The following is a 17,668-nucleotide window of genomic DNA, read 5'->3' as shown; positions in this document are numbered from 1 at the left end:
ATCTGACAAATATTCACAAATACAAAGATCTCTCACTCTGCTTGAAAGCGTCGCTAGCACGCATATGATAATGGTCAATGTTTCAAGCCAGCCTGGGTTAAACCCACTTCTTTATTTTCCCAACAGATCAGAACTCTGCCTTGACAAATAAATACTATTATTGACACCAAACAAGGTGACCTTATGGTGGCTCTCAGAAATTAACATATCACTGCTAAAATGCCAGGTTTTGGACTATGTGAACAGGGATTGTGATAAGTCATTTAAAATCTTTTTCATTTGACAAACAAGATATTTAAAACAATTTCAATAACTTGGTTGGATAATTGTGGACACACTTAAATTTTGTTGAAGACCTTTTTGGTTCAGTTTTAGCACCATCTTCTCTTTGTTCCCATGTGAGATCAGGTATATTTAATCTGAAACAAAGCTTAATTGACCTCTTAAGATTTTCTATTTGCTCATTTTCAAAATTTGGCTAAAGACATTGGTTGTACAGGAGCTACGTAAGGTCAAAAGCCACTTTTTGTACTAAGGTATCAGCAAGGAGAAGAGTATAGAAAGTATTTATTTTTTGTGTATTTTATATGTGTAAAAGACAAGAGTGAAATGTTGTCCTATATTCTCCAGATCTCAGGAACAGGGCAGAAAAATTTCTGTCACCCAATCTGGGCCAACACCTCCCAAAACATAATGTTGTGATCTGAAGAAACCAGAATTTGTTTGTCACAAAACAACGCTGCATGTCAACAACAACAACAAAAACTACATGTCCACACTGAAAAATAGTAATAAAAGTATTTTGCTTTGCGCTTTCCTCTTTTAAGATGGAACTGAGATTTTTCTCAAAGTTCAGGAACTTGTAAATTGTTTTTTAAAAAAATGTAATCATGACAGGTGCTTAAAACATACATCCAAGCCAACAAAAAATTACTTTGCAGAATGAAACTGAACTTTGGGAAAGGCATTACCAGAGTCCTGGACAAAGTCGGACTCTCACATAAAATTTCTAGACAAGAGTTATCTCATAATCAAATAGATTTAATTGATTTGATTTGGACAAAGCAGACCAAAGCATTGTTGACAGCTGGAGATGTGGAATTGTGACAGACTGTTACCAAAGGAAACTGAATCCTGACAGTTAAAAGGTGCTTCAACATAGTTTAGATTTGTACACACGTGTTGGTGTAGATTCTCAGTCATCAAAGACATTAATGTCCTAAGTCCTTAAGTAGAAGGTAACTGGACTGAAGACATTTTATGTCTCATCCAAAAAGGGATGAGACATGAAGAAGTCGTATGAAGCCGTATGCACACTTAATGCACCAGATTATTGCAGCTTTTGTATCTTTAAGGGAAAAAAGCATACAATAGACTTTTGTTAAAATAATAACAACAATAAAGGAGAAATGAAAGAAAATCTGTATTTTATCATGTTTATATTGTTGCAACATTGTTGCAATCATTGTTGTAGACATATTAGCTTTTAGTTTATTATTCTTTTCGACATTTTGAAACTGTAACTTTAGTGTTGCTTCGTATTTCTATGGAATGCAAACATTACTTATAATCATGGTTTCTATGATTATGACAATTCATTTTATTAGTTGTAGTATTAGTAGTGGTCGTTTTATTTTCGTCTACTTCTCTTTACTTCTTCGATGATAAAATGTCGCCCTCTGCTGGCGTCCAGCAGGACTGCCCTCATGAAATTGCAACGCTCGGTGTTTCTCTCTCTGTGCTGACACGTCCTTCCAGATAAGCAGATTATATTTCCTCAGAAAGGCTTGGTAACATTTTGCACTAAAAAGCGGCGCTGAAAGATAAAAGTTCACTTTAACAAGCATGAAACAGATAGTGAACGCAGCTAATCCAGAAAGAGGTTTATTTGGCCACTTTTCAACCATCCTTTCCGCTTTTTCGTAGCGAGCACCGAGAAGATACGCAGCAGTAGTAGCTCCGCCCTCGGTTACTGCAGTTCCTTACAAGCGCTGGCTGCAGAGTGCACCTTGGTTGGAGACGAACTGCAAAAACACTGCACTGTAACCAGCCAACCCTTTTTTTTTTCTCCCCGTGATCGCCATCGAGGAGTTCGCGTGTGGATTATAAGTGGGATTAATGAATGATTGTCAATATGGATTAATCATCAGATTATGGTTTGCAGAACGGACGGTGCGTCTGCACGCTGCTTCTATAATAGCTCTGCAATGTACCAAGCGCTACGGACGTCTTTACTGTCAAGTGCCCGTTGCTGGGATGCCGACAGTGAGCGGTCCTACCAGGTTCTGTTTGATAAACTTGACACTAATAAAGATGGCAAAGTGGATGTGGCTGAGTTACGAGCGGGCCTCAAAGCGATGGGGATATTTCGCCACGGTGCTGCACAGGTAACTCGAAGCAAGGGATCCAGTGCACCGTAACCCATATAAGTTTCAAGACTTGGGGTGGATCTTTCACCATATTTCATTCTAGGAATGACATTTTGTGAGAGTGTGATTTACGCTGGCCTGACAGGTTCTAGATGTTTCCTCTTTTCTTCCTGTAGAAAATTGTGTCAAATGGAGACCAAAACAACGATGGAACTTTGGACTTCAGTGAGTTTACCAAATACCTGAAGGACCATGAGATGAAGCTCTTGCTGACTTTCAAGAGTCTGGACAGAAACAATGATGGTAAGCGACGGAGAGTCACTGAAAGCTCACCATGCCACTTGCATGATGATATTTCATGTGATCTTTCCATTTTAAATGTGTGTCAGGGCGCATTGATGCCACAGAGATCCAGCAGACTCTTGCAGAGTTGGGTATACATGTCAGCAGGGCGGAAGCCCAGAAAATTTTACAAAGGTTTGACCTTCTCTTCCATGCACTACAACCTAGGTTTTTCTAAATGCAGTCGTGCACGCTCCTAACGCAAGCCGTTTTCTGTTTAAAACATGTCAAATGGACAAAAAAAAAAATAAAAGGTTGTGTTTTCTCAGCATGGACATCGATGGGACCATGACGGTTGACTGGAACGAGTTCAGAGAGCACTTCCTGCTGTACCCTGCCTACAACCTGGAAGAGATCATCCGCTACTGGAAGCACTCCTTGGTAAGGCTGGAACAGAGGCACTTTGTGAGGCCCATTCTGCCCACACTCTGAGGCAACCGCAGTGGAATAAATCGCATGTCCTCCACTCCTCTTCAGTTAGATATTATGGATTTTTTTTTTCAGTTCACAATTGAGAGCAGCTCTCCCTTTATTAGGCCACAGCACCGTGTTGTGTTTCTCTCTCGGATTGTTATTGCGCTTCTTTCTAAATTGTAGTGGTCTAATGTTTGGGCTGGTTTGTTACCCATACTTCACAGAGCCTCTCTTGACAGAACCTGTTCCTGAATATTTTTCTGCATACCACATTGAAATGTGCGACAGCCGTGACTGCAGGACAGATAACCACCTCTGCAGTCCTCTTTTTTGTTCCTCAACAGATTTGCATTAAATAGTCACAGAACAAGGTTTTTTTTTCTCTTTTTGTCTAAGGCACCTTCATGCTTTAGGGAAAACATTAGCTTTGTTTATCTAAATCAGCTTAAGCACACTGTAAAAAAAAACGGCCTCATTTTACGGTAAAAAACTGGCAGCTGAGTTGCCAGAAGTTTACCGTCTTTATACGGTAAAAGTCTGGCAACCAAAACTGCCAGTTTTTTACCGTATTTCTAAAATACGGTAAAATTCTGGCAACCAAAGCTGCCAGTTTTTTACCGTATTTCTAAAATACGGTAAAATTCTGGCAACCACAGCTGCCAGTTTTTTACCGTATTTGCTAAATGCAGGATTTTACCGTATTTTTGAAATACGGTAAAATTCTGGCAACCACAGCTGCCAGTTTTTTACCGTATTTGCTAAATGCAGGATTTTACCGTATTTTTAAAATACGGTAAAATTCTGGCAACCACAGCTGCCAGTTTGTCACCGTATTTTGTAAATGCAGGATTTTACCGTATTTTTAATATACGGTAAATTTCTGGCAACCACAGCTGCCAGTTTGTCACCGTATTTTGTAAATGCAGGATTTTACCGTAATTTTAATATACGGTAAAATTCTGGCAACCACAGCTGCCAGTTTTTCACCGTATTTTGTACATGCAGGATTTTACCGTATTTTTAATATACGGTAAAATACCGTACTTCCTAAAATATTTTAAAAAAAATAAAATGTGGTTTTGCCGTAGTAAATACGGTCATGCTGACTGAGGCATAATATCTACATGAGTGAAAAACACATCCAGACTGTATGATATATTGACATTTTATTGTAAACCCTCCCCCCCAAAAAAAACTTATGGTAAATTACTGGTCTCTGTTCCTACCAGAATTTTACCATACAAATTATAGTACAACAACCAAGGAAGTGTAACTTGTCAAGCATTTCTATACAGAAAGTTATAAAGAAAATAATTTCTAATTAAACAAAAATACAGATTACGAGTAATCCACTTAAAGAAACAATTTCTATTTAAAAAGTCAAGTTAAAAAAAGAACTGATTCTATTTTATGTCCAGTTTCCTCACGGTATTACTGAGATCTGGAAAACAAAAACAAAACAAACAGTATGTGTCCACATAAGAGATAACATATTGTAGAAGACAAAATGGTGATAAAAGGATTCTTGTTCTGGGTTGAGAGTCACAAGTCGCTGAGATCAGACGTTGCTCAGGATGGTTGTAGTCTTCCCAGTCACAGGTTGAAATTGAGACTCGCATGTTGTCAATCGGGTGTTTCCTCTCTGCTGGAAAACAAAAAGAAAAAGTTAGAAAGATGCACTACATGAACATCTTATTCGCTTAAATGTTTGTTTCACCTTTGTTGACTTGCATATGGACACAGGTACTTCAACCAGGTGGTGTGATCATTTCTGACTGAAAATTCAGTAGTTAAACCTTTGTTTGTTGTCAACAGGTGTGATCCTCTGGTCTGCAACCAGACAAAATACACAAACAAAAAACAAATAAAAACAAATATAACTGTTTTAGGCAATTTATGAAATAGATACTCACCATTTATCTGAGTCTCATGAAGGCCAATAGGCTGTCTTCAACCATTTATGTAAGTTACATTTCCTGCAAGCTAGCAGAAACAAAGCTGTAAATGTGAACACTTTTCATACAGGCAAACAAATTGATACAGCTGAGACAATTTATGCTAGGTTAGTTTTTCTCAGTCACTTTTGGTGCATTTCTCGAGTCATTGTTGGCATTTACAAAACAGTAAGCGCATTTCTCAAAACAATTTGTAGAAACAGGAAAAATAGCATTTGTTTGCTTTCAAAATCCTTAGTTCAGCTCTTAAAATCCTGTCTGTTAACATATCAGTGACTCAAAATAATAAGTTATAGTCTCTCTATGTACAGATAAGACAGTCAAATCGATTAGTCATGAGAAGAGACTACAAAAGGATCATTTACGCCAGTGTTTCTCAACCCTGGTCCTCAACGCCCCCCTGCTCTGCATGTTTTAGATGTGCCTCTACTCCAGAACAGCTGATTCAAATGATTGGATGACAATCAAGTACTGCAGAAGCTTGTTAATCATCCAGAGATACAATTCAGGTGTGTGGCAGAAGGGAAATACCTAAACCTGCAGGACAGGGTGACGCTGAAGACCAGGATTGAGAAACACTGATTTACGCTTTTGCTATAATTTATTCATGGACCATGCCATGGTGATTCAGAAAGAAAAAGACAGAAATGCAGAGAACAAAAAAAGTAGAAAAGGAGCCACAGGACAATCTCCTCAAGGAAAACTGTACAGTGCTGTAGAAATTACATTACATTTTAATTTCCATAGTCACTTTGTTCCTTAACTCCACTGAGGAATCTTTTTTCCTCAGTGGGGTTAAGGAATGAACAGTAGGGTGGGAGGACCTCCATCAGCATCATGTTGTGGGTCTCAGCCATGTCCTGATGTTGGACTGATGGAAACTGGCAGATGTCCTCAGCCTCTTCTGACTCTTCTTCTGCTTTCCTCCCAACTATTTCCTCCTCAGCCTCACTCCTCTTCTTCTCTCTGGCTGTTCACTCTGCCCAGATACTTGTTCATCAGTTCTCAGACATGTAACATTGTGTTGTGTTCTGACTATATAGAGCATAATGTTGCCAACTGATGGTTCACAAGATGCACCTCCAATCTGTTTCAGAAAACTGGTTGATCGTTGGTTGAGCTAATGGTTCATACACTGACCTGTTAGAGAAACTCAGGACTCACTTGGGAGCAATTTACCAATTCAGGACAGATTTAGAAAATAATAGAATATAAATTAATTAATATATGATTCACATTATGACAACTTTAAGACTTATGCATGTTAAGACTTACACAATGAACTGATGCTATTTTGGAAGTTGAGAATTCAACACAGACACGTTGTTGTCCTGTTGTCCTCATTTTCTGTATACACCCTTTATCCTCCGGGTCAAAATGACCCGTCTTCAATAAACCCCCAATATAAGCAGCTTAATTGAATTTTAAACACCAAATTCTATCTTGTATATTGTCACTCACCACAAAATGTGTGAATACTTGACTTTTCCCTCTCCACTTGAATTTCTATAGCTTAAGAAAAAAAATGTGCAAAATGAGTTTCGAATGCATTTTTATTCATCACAGTGACTAATTTTCTTTTACTTTTCTCCAGTGAACAAGAGGATGTACAATACAAAAATATGAAAAATAACATAACCCATTCAACTAATTGGCACATGTAGGGCAGTATGCAAGTGCACAGCCTTTGCAGATATATTTCTTACACCTGCAGCACACAGTATGTGTTTTACAGTCTGAGGGCAGAACTGACATCTCTTCCTCTTACTTGGCTTAGCTGAGGAAGTGGCTGTGGTAGATGGATCCTCAGGTTGATCAGGAGCTGCTGCACTCTGAATAGCTTTCACAACTGCTGCTGAGGCTTCTGTGTGGGGGACATGCTTCCTTCTTTCAATGAGTGGAGTTACAAGTGCCTTTCCTAGCTGCTCCAGGAACACCCTCTTCTTGTTGTGCTTATGAGACATCCAGGTTGGGTTGATCTCTATCCAAATCACAAAGGCATTGTAGGAGGACACATCAATGATGTTGTGGAAGATGACCAGGGGCCAGCGGGCAGTCATTCTTCTGCAGCTATATGCTCCAATCACCTTATCTAGGTTGTCCACACCTCCTTTGTTTCGGTTTTATTCCAGGATGATGATTGGCTTCCTGTCCTCACGGTCACTAATGTCGCCGTCTTTGTGCAGTGTGCTCAGAAGAACTACATTCTTGTTTTTCTTTGGGAGGTAGGAAACTAGAGTGGTGGTGGGTGTGAAGGCAAACTTTGAGGAGAAGACCTCTCTCTCCTTTGACCCAAGCAGTGCAGGTGGGAGCTCAGGCTTGTTCTTTTGAACTGTACCAACCATGGTGATCTTCCTCTTCAGGAGCTGCTGTCCGAGTTCATAAGAGTTGAAGAAATTGTCACATGTCACATTGTGACCCCTCAGTCCCTCTGTCACATCAAGCACAACTCGCAACCCCTGGTTCTTCTCTGGGCATCCACTGGTTGACTTCCCAGTATAGACTTGCATTTTCCAAGCATAGCTTGATTCAGAAGCCACCCATGACTTGATCCCATATTTTGCTGGCTTGCTGGGCATATACTGCCGGAAAGGACAACAACCTTTGGACAAAAGACATTAGCATCAGTGATTAGTATCAGTGTCACAGAAAACAGTCAAAGAAATCAATAGTGAAAATCACTTTTATTACAAATATGAAAACAGATTACCTCTAAATGGAACCAGTTGCTCATCCACTGTTACATCAGGCTCTGGATTGTAGAGGTAGGGCAACCGCTCCACCCACTTGTCCCATACCTCTCTTATGGCTGCAAGTTTGTCTGTCATACGTCTTGCTGGTCTTGATTCACGGTCATCAAATCGCATCAGTCTTGAGTAGGTGTGAAAGAGTTTGACTGGCATTGTGGCTCGGAAAATTGGCCTTCCACTCTCTGCTCACTTCTGCTACTGATTGATCTGAGACACAACTAAAACTTTGTAACATTTTATGGTTTGTAAATAACTCTGTGACCTTGATTTCAACTCCATTTGCCTCACGGGTCATTTTGACCTGAAGACCATCTTTGTACCTTTTTTTGTACAGCTTACATGGAAATGAGAATAAAAGCAACACTGAACTTTTTCTATTGTCTGGGCCAATCTAGGAAAAGTCTTAAAATCTCAAGTTAAAAAAATTACATTTAGGGGATTGTTTGGGGGGGGGGGGGTTTAACACAGTGGCGGGTCATTTTGACCCGAGGACAACAGGAGGGTTAACATATTTTGATCAAGACGATAAAAGCAAATTACAATTATAAAAGCATAGAAGTGTACATAACCAGCTACATGATGTACAAAAGCAAAACTTGCAAAACTAATTTTTTTGATGTGCAGAAGTGACACAGTAATTTGAAGATTGAACAGGTAGTTTTAAGAATTTCAATTCTGTTCTGAGAGATGCACCCAAACTGAGAAAAGCTGTAAAATATTAATATTTAAATTCTCTTATCTTCAAATCCTTCAACTGTCATGGACCCAGTGACTTTAGTGCAAGTATTTTGGGTGTGAGAGTCAAGAGGTCAAAGGAAAATATTAAATAATATCTCTGATGCCAAGCTTTATACTTCTAAGTATTACCAAAGTATTGAAACAAAAGCTAACATGTTCTTCAGAGATTTAACTTGCATGCATGAACATTTCACACTCAAAGTAATTCAAATTAATTATTGAACCAAACTTGGAAAAAGTTGCTTCTGCCATTAACAATAACTTTAAGCACATGTAGTCTGAAGTAGACCAGAAATATAATCTATGCAGCCGTTCCTACAGAAACATTAATGGAAGTGTTGCATCTGTGAAGATTAAATGTTCCATATAGTAAAAATATCTAGCTGCAGTGCATGTACATAAACAGCATGGCTCAGAAACTACACATTTCTTTGTCAGTTGGTTAAAGTTAGCTAACTTCAGTTGAAACCGTGAAAGGGACTCACCTGTGATGTGTTGCCCTTCTCCTCCTGAACGTGCAAAAATAGCAGAAATTTGATTTCAAAGACAGTAGCAGCATCTTGACAAGGACCAGGCCTACTGGGCTCTCAGCACCCTAGTTAGCAACCTTAGTTAGCACAGTGACTTTACTGTGTTGAGTTCAGGACACCACTACAGGAACAGAGTTAAAAGAATCTTGCTGCTGATGCTGAAGGATCAAGCAGCAATGCAAACTAGATAATTATTTGTTTACATGACAAATAACAGTCTCCATTTACTGTAAACCCTACTATTTATCACAATTACAAAATGAAAAACTCTCTAGACCAGGGGTCCCCAAACTACGGCCTGCGTCATTTGGTCTGGCAATGCCGGATCTGGCCCGCCTCCTCATACCAGAGAGCATTCAGTGTATTTTTTCATATATTGTATTTTCTGGTTTGTGGATTTCTCTTCAACCACCAGGGGGCTCTTGAGCAGATGTTAAACTAACTTTCCCTCAAATATATACTAGTCAGTCCCAGTCACCGTTTCACTCACGGTTTTTTCCATTTCCATTCTGGGTAAAAATCTATCTAAAAGCGACCGCGAATGTGTCGTAGTCAGCAACCCCCCCCCCCCCCCCCCCCCCCCCCCCCGTCGACAGTTTCAAAGACAGAACAGCCCCCCCCCCCCCCCCCCCCCCGCCGACAATAAGTTTCTAAGGTATCTTTCTCCAAAAACTAAGACCGGCCCCCGAGCAGAGAAAGGAACAGCTATGTGGCCCTCGCAGGAAAAAGTTTGGGGACCCCTGCTCTAGACTATTCTCTACTAATAGCACAATATTCAAAACCAAGTGTGGGATTTGTGAAACTTCAATGATGGGTGACTTTACAACTTGTATGATTTTGGATAACACTAGAATTGTTCTTTATTGAAGTTTCACAAATCAGATAAAGGTTTTACAAATCCCACACTTGGTTTTAAATATTCTGATATGAGTTGAGAATAATCTAGTCCAGATTTGAAGAGTCTAGGTGTTGTAGTTTTTTAGCTAGAGTAAATTAAAGATGCTGATTGCAGTGAAAAATTAGGTGGAATTGCCCTTTAGCCATTTCCCAAATTGGAAGCAGCAATTGGAAACCAACTTCAGCTTCATTCAAGCAAGAGGGGCTAACATACAGTTCTCTTAATGTTAATGATCAAATGCTCTCATAAATGATGGTGGCGTTGGCTGTAGGAGTTTGCTTTGCAATCGGTGGATCGCCAGATCGATGCCTGGTCTACTGCTGAGATTTCAGTTTGGTGTATTAAAGGCATTATTAAAAAAGAAACCAAAATATCACACCAGCATTCTGTTCTTTGTAAAAAATTATTTTGCAGTCTTGTTTACGCTTTTACATTGTAGATCTAAACATCAGCAAAATTTGTAATTTTGGCTGATTGCTACTGTTAAGTTTAGGGTAATTAACTGCTGGCAATATTACAATTTTTTAAGAACTTTACAATTACTTATATTTTTACACTATATTTCTGTATTTTCTACATTCGTGACTGTCACAATTATTTAGGATATATGTTTATTCAGTTATGATAATGCCATGTATTTTCTACGGCAGTATAATGCTGTGAATATTCTGGTCAGTAACTGCTGGCATTTTACACTTTTTTACCGTAAATTTACTGCCTTTCTTTGCAGTTTCGACTTACGGTAGTTCCATGTAATTTCTACGGTAATGCAATGTTTTTGGGTACGACGGTCAAAAACTGTTGGTCTTTTACCATTTCTTACCGTAAATTTACTGACTTTCTTTGCAGTTTCGACTTACGGTAGTTCCATGTAATTTCTACGGTAATGCAATGTTTTTGGATACGACGGTCAAAAACTGTTGGTTTTTTACAGTTTTGTACCGTAAATTTACTGACTTTTTTTACAGTGCATGTCAGCCAAGGGTTGATAGCTCAGTGGCCATAACTTTGTTGGCTCAAATCAAAGGACAACTCCCTCTTATTGTTCCTCCCTCCTTTTTGTGAGCTGTTTCAAGTTTAAACTGCTACAGCCGTGCGAAGTTCCTGGTGTATCGGCTTTCCGGTTAAAACTTTACGTTCAAGGTTATGTAAATGTTGCCCGACGAGACTTTAACATAGTTGCTGCACAACTGTGAAAACAGAAAGGAGAAGTTGAGCTTGCAGATTTTAAAACATGTCTGCAACCACACAGACAGTGTTGCATGTCCCTCTCTTGCAAGAAAATGCTGTTAACTCAACAATTTAAAGGTAATTCATATTTATTTGTTGATTTGTTGTCAGCTGCAGAACCATCTGCTTAACAAAGTTCATATATTTTTAATAAGATGTAGGTAGAGGTCATCCCAGAAACCTTCATATTTCCTATTCCTATATGAATAGCCATCTGTGCTAAAGTATAAATTATTTGACCCAATATGTTAGTCTAAGGTGAAAGGAAATTGTTTAGCATATCTAATGAGAATGTCTATCATAAAGTGAAAGATACTGGAATACTAGTAGCACTGTCTGCAGTGAGGCGAGTTTGAGGCTGACGTTTACAGCTGCCCACATGGACAAGCTGAGTTCTTTCTGAAAAGTTTTATGGTCAGAGGAGGTAAAGTTTAACTTACATTGTCAGTGTGGGAACAAGGGTGTTTGAAAGAGACAAGGTGAGTCTTTCAAAACTTAAGAACACGGTATCAACATGGCGGTGGTAGAATAATGCTGAGTTGTACTGTTGAGTTTTGTGATTGTATAGAATAATGAAGAACTTTGCGTACCCCTAAATTCTACAACTTCACCTCAAATGAACAGCTACATGACAGAAACCCAGACATAGTTGGATGTTCCAACAGAACTGTAAGACTGGTTTTGGAACTGAAATGGAGAACTGGAGTAAATACACAAGAAATTCAAACTTCAGTACTCAATTCTTGTTTTTAAATGTCTTTGAAGCTGTTTGTTGTTGTTTTTTCTGATCGTGCCCGTGTGGACAAAGGAACTGTAGTCGGGTGTCTCAACTTCTGACTTGCACTGTATAAACTGTATAAACACGTGTATAAATGTACTTTAACAAGATTGTCTGTCATGGCTGACATAAACCAAATTGGTCGGTGTGTTATTCTGATCAATAATATTGTGGAAAATGCTTGTTTAACTTCTAGGTGCTGGACATTGGTGAGAGTCTGTCCATCCCGGATGAGTTTACAGAGGAAGAGAAGCGGTCAGACGAGTGGTGGAAGCAGCTGGTTGCAGGTGCAGTGGCAGGTGCCGTTTCTCGCACGGGTACAGCCCCTCTGGACAGACTCAAGGTCTTCATGCAGGTTAGCGATGCTAAGTACAGAGACTGATGGAACAATAGATGTTCTGCTGGGAAACTAGTTAGATAAATGTGTGTATTTATGCTACAGGTTCACTCGTCCGCAGCTAACAAGATAAGCCTGATTGGAGGGTTCAGACAGATGATTGTAGAAGGAGGTCTGATATCACTGTGGAGAGGAAACGGGATCAACGTTTTAAAGATTGCGCCTGAGACTGCAATCAAATTCATGGCATACGAACAAGTTCAGGCCCACATCTTAAAACATATTTGTAACTATATTTAGAGACACATATGACATTTAGTGGTTACATCGATTTTTGTTTTTTTTCTGCTGCAGTATAAGAAGTTGTTAACTTCAGAGGGAACGAAGATAGAGACTCATAAGAGGTTCATGGCGGGGTCCATGGCAGGGGCCACAGCACAAACAGCCATCTACCCAATGGAGGTATGAGCCACTGCTTTGTCATACCGCCATTCGAGATCTTTCACTCTTTAGTTGTTTTATTCTAAAAGAAGAACATGTATCCATAAATCTTTCCCCCTTCTTCTGCTTTTTGTTAAGGTTTTAAAGACTCGGTTGACCTTGAGGAAAACTGGCCAGTACGCAGGAATGTTTGACTGTGCCAAGAAGATCCTGAGGAAAGAAGGCGTCATTGCTTTTTATAAGGGCTACATTCCAAACTTAATTGGCATTATTCCCTACGCTGGGATAGACCTCGCTGTTTATGAGGTGTGTGCAGTCTCGTATGTCTAGATGGATAACAATCTGAGAAAAACAAAGGTCAGTTGTTTCATTTAGTGCTGCAAGTTAAGCGTTTTTGTTCTCCCATGTATCAGACTTTGAAGAACACTTGGTTGTCACATCACACCAAAGATTCGGCCAACCCTGGAGTTCTGGTGTTGCTGGGCTGCGGGACCATCTCCTGCACATGTGGCCAGCTCGCTAGCTACCCTCTGGCACTGATACGCACACGGATGCAGGCGCAAGGTAAACACCAATCTGCCGTGTGATAGGGGTAAAGATGAAAATGGAAACATCTACTAACAAGTAGATTGTTAGTCTACAATCTACTTGTTGTTACTTGTATACTCTTGTTGCATTACTTCTCAGCACTTTTATTCAACATCTGAAAAATGTTAGAGTGGAAATACCATATGCCATTGGCACAATTATTGGTGCCTATAACTACTTATGTTTTTAAACGGCTGAAGCACTTTTTAAATTCATGCTCATTTTTTAAAGTAATAAATAATCTTTGACTTCCTTTAACCATGGGGTGAGAGGCCCATTTGTCATTTCCACTGGCCACTCAGCTAGATAGTGACCCATATTTATCTTGCCACCACACAGAGTGAGCAGGATGGCATGAGAGATAAAGAAAAATAAACATCCAATGCTCATTTAGCAGCAGCAAAAAGTGACCTCATTGGACTATCAAGTGTCCTTAAGATATCATTTACAAGCCAAATGATTGTTTGGGATGAATGACCTTTGACCATCTTAGGAGGTTGTGCTAAAAGGAATGGTCGGTGATTCCTTTTTGTTGAAAGCTTTACACTTGTGAAATTGTAGAGGAGAAAAGTGTACAAGCTCCTTCTCACAGCCATACATCAGATTATTAACAGCAGCGGTGCTAATAATTATTGCAGATGTGCTTTTGTGTGAGATCATTCTGCTGCGGTAAAGGACGGATTCATTTTAAAGCTTTTTAAACATCTTGACTGTGAGCACCATTAAATGTCACCATCACTGTAACACTTTCCTGAGCAAGCAAGTTGTTTACATTGGGTCAAACCTTTTTAAAGATACCCAAATATTTTATGCAAACTTCAAACAAAAGAGCTGCACTAGAGACGTGCAGCCATTCTCTGTTCAGGACATTGATATATTAAATTGAACAATTTAGAATGTTATCCATTGTTTTCTGGCAATTTATTTGTGTTTTTATTTTATCTGTAAATACATCCACTATGTTTCTTTATTTCTATTATCCTTAATTATAATTTACCTATTTGTGTCAGCAACGCTACTTTTAGTTTTTTATTTATTTTTATTATTAATGTAGGATAGTAAAAATAATGGACAGAAAAGTTGTTTTAAAGCTGAAAACTATCAGTTTAATTTGTTACACAATGAACCTCTAGCTAGCTTAATGGCACAAACAAAATATTTAACATTGCAAAGCTTACACAGACCATTGTCGTCATTGGAGTATGATTTGTTCTATCTTTACTTAACCAAAATATTTTCTAATGTAAACTCACTATCTGAAAACATTCTTTTACTGCCTCTCTCTGTTTTTTCTTTTTTGTATGGTTCCCTGTAAAGCCAGTTGTCTCTTAAATATGACAGATTATTACTGATGATTAGAAACAAATCTCTTGCTTTTAAGCAAACTACTAAATAAAAGATCAGAAGTGCAACACAAAGTTACTTGAAATAGGGTACAAAATGTCCAGTACGAATTGATGCATCAAGGGTAAGAAATATCCCATGGGAGATGGCAACATCACGATTTCCTCTCTCCATCTGTTTGTTTTTTCCGTTCTTGAAGGGAGATGCAGAAGTAGGGTCTGCTTATCTGTTTGGGAATTCCTTATTTAAACATATGCCCCTTCATGAAAAGATTTAATGAACAGTCTTATTGTAAACCACCTTTTACATTGTCGTAAACTCTAAAACAACTGACAACATCATACAACGGCTCAGCTCACCATAAACTGTTATAAACTTGCTTAGCACACCCACCAGTGTGGTAAAACCTCCCAGTGTAACTCTCAGATAGATGACAGGCAGCAATGCTGCTCTCATGTGTGCTTCATTTCCTTTCTTTGCAGCGTCCCTGGATGTGTCAGACCAGCCCTCCATGAGTTCTCTGCTGAGGACTATTGTCGCCAAAGATGGTTTCTTTGGCCTCTACCGGGGCATCCTGCCAAATTTCATGAAAGTCATTCCAGCCGTCAGCATTAGCTATGTGGTTTACGAGTACATGAAGACTGGCTTGGGGCTCTCAAAATGACAATTGCGAGCTGCAGAGGAAGAACACTCAAAGTATTTGTTAGACTTGAAAACAAACAAATCTCCATAACATACAGCGCATGACTTTATCAGTTCACTGAATGGAAAGCTGTTTGTATGTTTTAAGAATTGCTTGCCAGTAGTGTTTTAATCAATTGTGGTGCGCATGCTTTATTTTTAGTCTTAAGGTTGCACATTTCACACTCCCTTACACACAGTCCACAAACAATGCTTGACAAAGAAAATTTCTGTAGATTAAAAAACACCTAGTAAATGGTCTTATTCATGAGACTTTTTTTTTTTTTGGTTCTGATGAAACAAAAAAATGAGACGCAATGTGATTATCTGTTTTTTATATATTTTTATTTATATTTTATCTATATATAAAGAGAGAGAAGAAAATATTTTCTCCAGGAAAAGTTGGATTGTATCCTAAGCTACGCTTACACTAAGTTTGTTTAAATGTGCACATGTCCACACACTGGAGATCTAATTTCTCACTTTTAAGTTTAAAAACACACCTCACCTACTAAGGACATCAGTTTCAGACAAGCAGGGCTCCAACCAGCAGCTGTCAGCTAAACAGAACTAGGCCTCAAAAATCCACACCTATAAACACTGGAACTGAGTGTGCATAATGACACACTTCTCGTGCAATGTGAAATCCTGTGTATTTCCTAGTTATTTACATGTGCCTTACAGCCTTGTGATGCAAACCTCGGAGATGAGTTTTTTAGCTATAACTGTATTTATGTACTGTATATCTAAATGTTTTCAGGTATGCTTATTTATTGGAGTGAATGACAAAAACTGTTAATAGACTGAAAACCCTGTAAAGATCAAACTGTGTCTCGTGTCTCTTATTTTCAATCAGAAAAACTGTAAGCATGCACAGCAGGGATAGCTTTTTGTTATCTCAGTGAGCTAAAATATGAATAGTGATTTTTTTTAAAAACATTTTTTTAAAGCAAACATGACAGTATTATCTCTTTATGGTTTCAGGGTTTAGAGTGCATCAACAGTTAGCAGTTTTAAGGTCAATCAAGAAGATTTTCCATACAAATGTAAGGTTTGCTTTTATTAGAATACTGTACTGTAATGTTGGCATACCAAAATAAGAGAACATTTTAATTTCTGTTAGCTATCTTACACTGAAAAAAGACACGTTTTAATCTGTTGACAGAGAATGCTGTCTGAGACAGAGAGTAAGAAATGAGTAATAGGTCAGTTTGGAAGATTTTGTGTACAGCTCTGGTTGCTCTCTCTAAGATGTGATTACTGTGCAACATTTTATGATTAATTTAAACAGTTTACAATGCATTCTGTCACATTTTATTCATCTTAATTTTATTGTTTCTTCCCTAACCCCCTACATTTCTGTGTATTAGCTATTTTTTGTAACATGAATTTAACTTAATGGAAATATAGCTTACTAGGATTGAATAAAAAAATGTTGTTGTTTTTTTCTTTGTTATTTCCCAGTCTGACAGCGTTTCAAAGGGCTGCTGTTTTCACTCCTCCGACTAAGTGAATGGTTTTTTTTTTGGTGGACTGAGTTGGACTTACCAAAATGTAAACAAGATTGCATATTTATTTTTTGTGGAATGTTAAAGTTGATAAAAAACCAGGAGACTGGTTTTTATCTAAAATATTGTAAACCATAGGAAGAAAGGTTTTAGACTTTGTAACAGAACAATATCACTTGCATAAAAGCTTTATATTGCATGGAGACATGTAATTAAGAGTAAATAAATGTGGTGGAGTTGAAAGAGTGTTACCCTCTGATGTGTTATCCTTAGAGCGTTGGTTCTAAAGCTGGATGGAGTAGAAATCATGAAACAATTACACCCAAAAGTGTCATCTTGGCACATTTTCTGTATTATCAGACCTGATGAGTAACAAGCAGTGAGTCGGTGAAGAGATATACGTATGAGCTCAGCAGTAAGCCACAATTAGATTTTTACTTAAAATAAAAGCATGCACCAATTATCTTATGTCCTGATTTAACAAAACACATTTTATTTTGTCAGTTTGAAATAGAATTTAAAATTTTAGATATTAGTTTATGACAACACCCAGGTTTCAATTATATCAGTGCGTCGACTGGGCATAATTTTCTCCTGTTGACTGCAGAATAAACAGAAGTCACCATTTATGGTCTTAAAATTGAAAGGTTAAAAATCAGTTCTGTAGAACAGACCCGTTCTTTATTCATGCAATTTGGTAATTCATACCAAATGACACAAAGGCATCTATAAAAGACATTTGTTTGCTGCAGGTTGCATGAAGAG

The 17,668-nt window shown here is 38.4% G+C and overlaps 2 protein-coding genes and 1 long non-coding RNA gene across 3 annotated transcripts; 1 reads left to right on the top strand and 2 right to left on the bottom strand.

Annotated features, from left to right (window-relative positions):
* Positions 1-1,752: 1,752 nt before the first annotated feature.
* On the top strand, positions 1,753-17,149 carry LOC102226341 (calcium-binding mitochondrial carrier protein SCaMC-1-like). Its single transcript, XM_005812493.2, has 10 exons — positions 1,753-2,387; positions 2,546-2,672; positions 2,759-2,846; positions 2,981-3,092; positions 12,201-12,359; positions 12,447-12,599; positions 12,696-12,803; positions 12,921-13,088; positions 13,196-13,346; positions 15,197-17,149. Exons 1-10 carry the CDS (start codon positions 2,154-2,156, stop codon positions 15,376-15,378), a joined length of 1,482 nt encoding a protein of 493 aa, XP_005812550.1. The 5' UTR covers positions 1,753-2,153; the 3' UTR covers positions 15,379-17,149.
* Positions 4,588-5,188, bottom strand: LOC111608960. The gene is made up of 3 exons (XR_002752928.1): positions 5,039-5,188; positions 4,843-4,955; positions 4,588-4,770 (listed from the first exon to the last, which is right to left on the bottom strand). It is a non-coding gene; the product is annotated as an uncharacterized LOC111608960 (long non-coding RNA).
* On the bottom strand, positions 6,644-8,129 carry LOC111608959 (piggyBac transposable element-derived protein 3-like). Its single transcript, XM_023335733.1, has 2 exons — positions 7,791-8,129; positions 6,644-7,682 (listed from the first exon to the last, which is right to left on the bottom strand). The coding sequence occupies exons 1-2, from the start codon at positions 7,981-7,983 to the stop codon at positions 7,204-7,206; spliced, it is 672 nt and encodes a 223-aa protein (XP_023191501.1). The 5' UTR covers positions 7,984-8,129; the 3' UTR covers positions 6,644-7,203.
* Positions 17,150-17,668: the final 519 nt, after the last annotated feature.

Source organism: Xiphophorus maculatus, chromosome 6 (assembly GCF_002775205.1).
Source record: "Xiphophorus maculatus strain JP 163 A chromosome 6, X_maculatus-5.0-male, whole genome shotgun sequence".
NCBI lineage: Eukaryota > Metazoa > Chordata > Actinopteri > Cyprinodontiformes > Poeciliidae > Xiphophorus > Xiphophorus maculatus.
This window is presented reverse-complemented; position numbering and strand designations above follow the sequence as displayed.

Bases quoted from the DNA above. Each gene is read 5' to 3' on its own strand.
- LOC111608959 (XM_023335733.1), bottom strand. From the start codon at position 7,983: ATGCCAGTCAAACTCTTTCACACCTACTCAAGACTGATGCGATTTGAT. The intron at 7,683-7,790 runs GTAATCTGTTTT...TTTTGTCCAAAG, and splicing joins GCAACTGGTTCCATTTAGAG to GTTGTTGTCCTTTCCGGCAG.
- LOC102226341 (XM_005812493.2), top strand. From the start codon at position 2,154: ATGGTTTGCAGAACGGACGGTGCGTCTGCACGCTGCTTCTATAATAGC. The intron at 3,093-12,200 runs GTAAGGCTGGAA...TTTAACTTCTAG, and splicing joins GCTACTGGAAGCACTCCTTG to GTGCTGGACATTGGTGAGAG. The intron at 12,600-12,695 runs GTTCAGGCCCAC...TTTCTGCTGCAG, and splicing joins AATTCATGGCATACGAACAA to TATAAGAAGTTGTTAACTTC.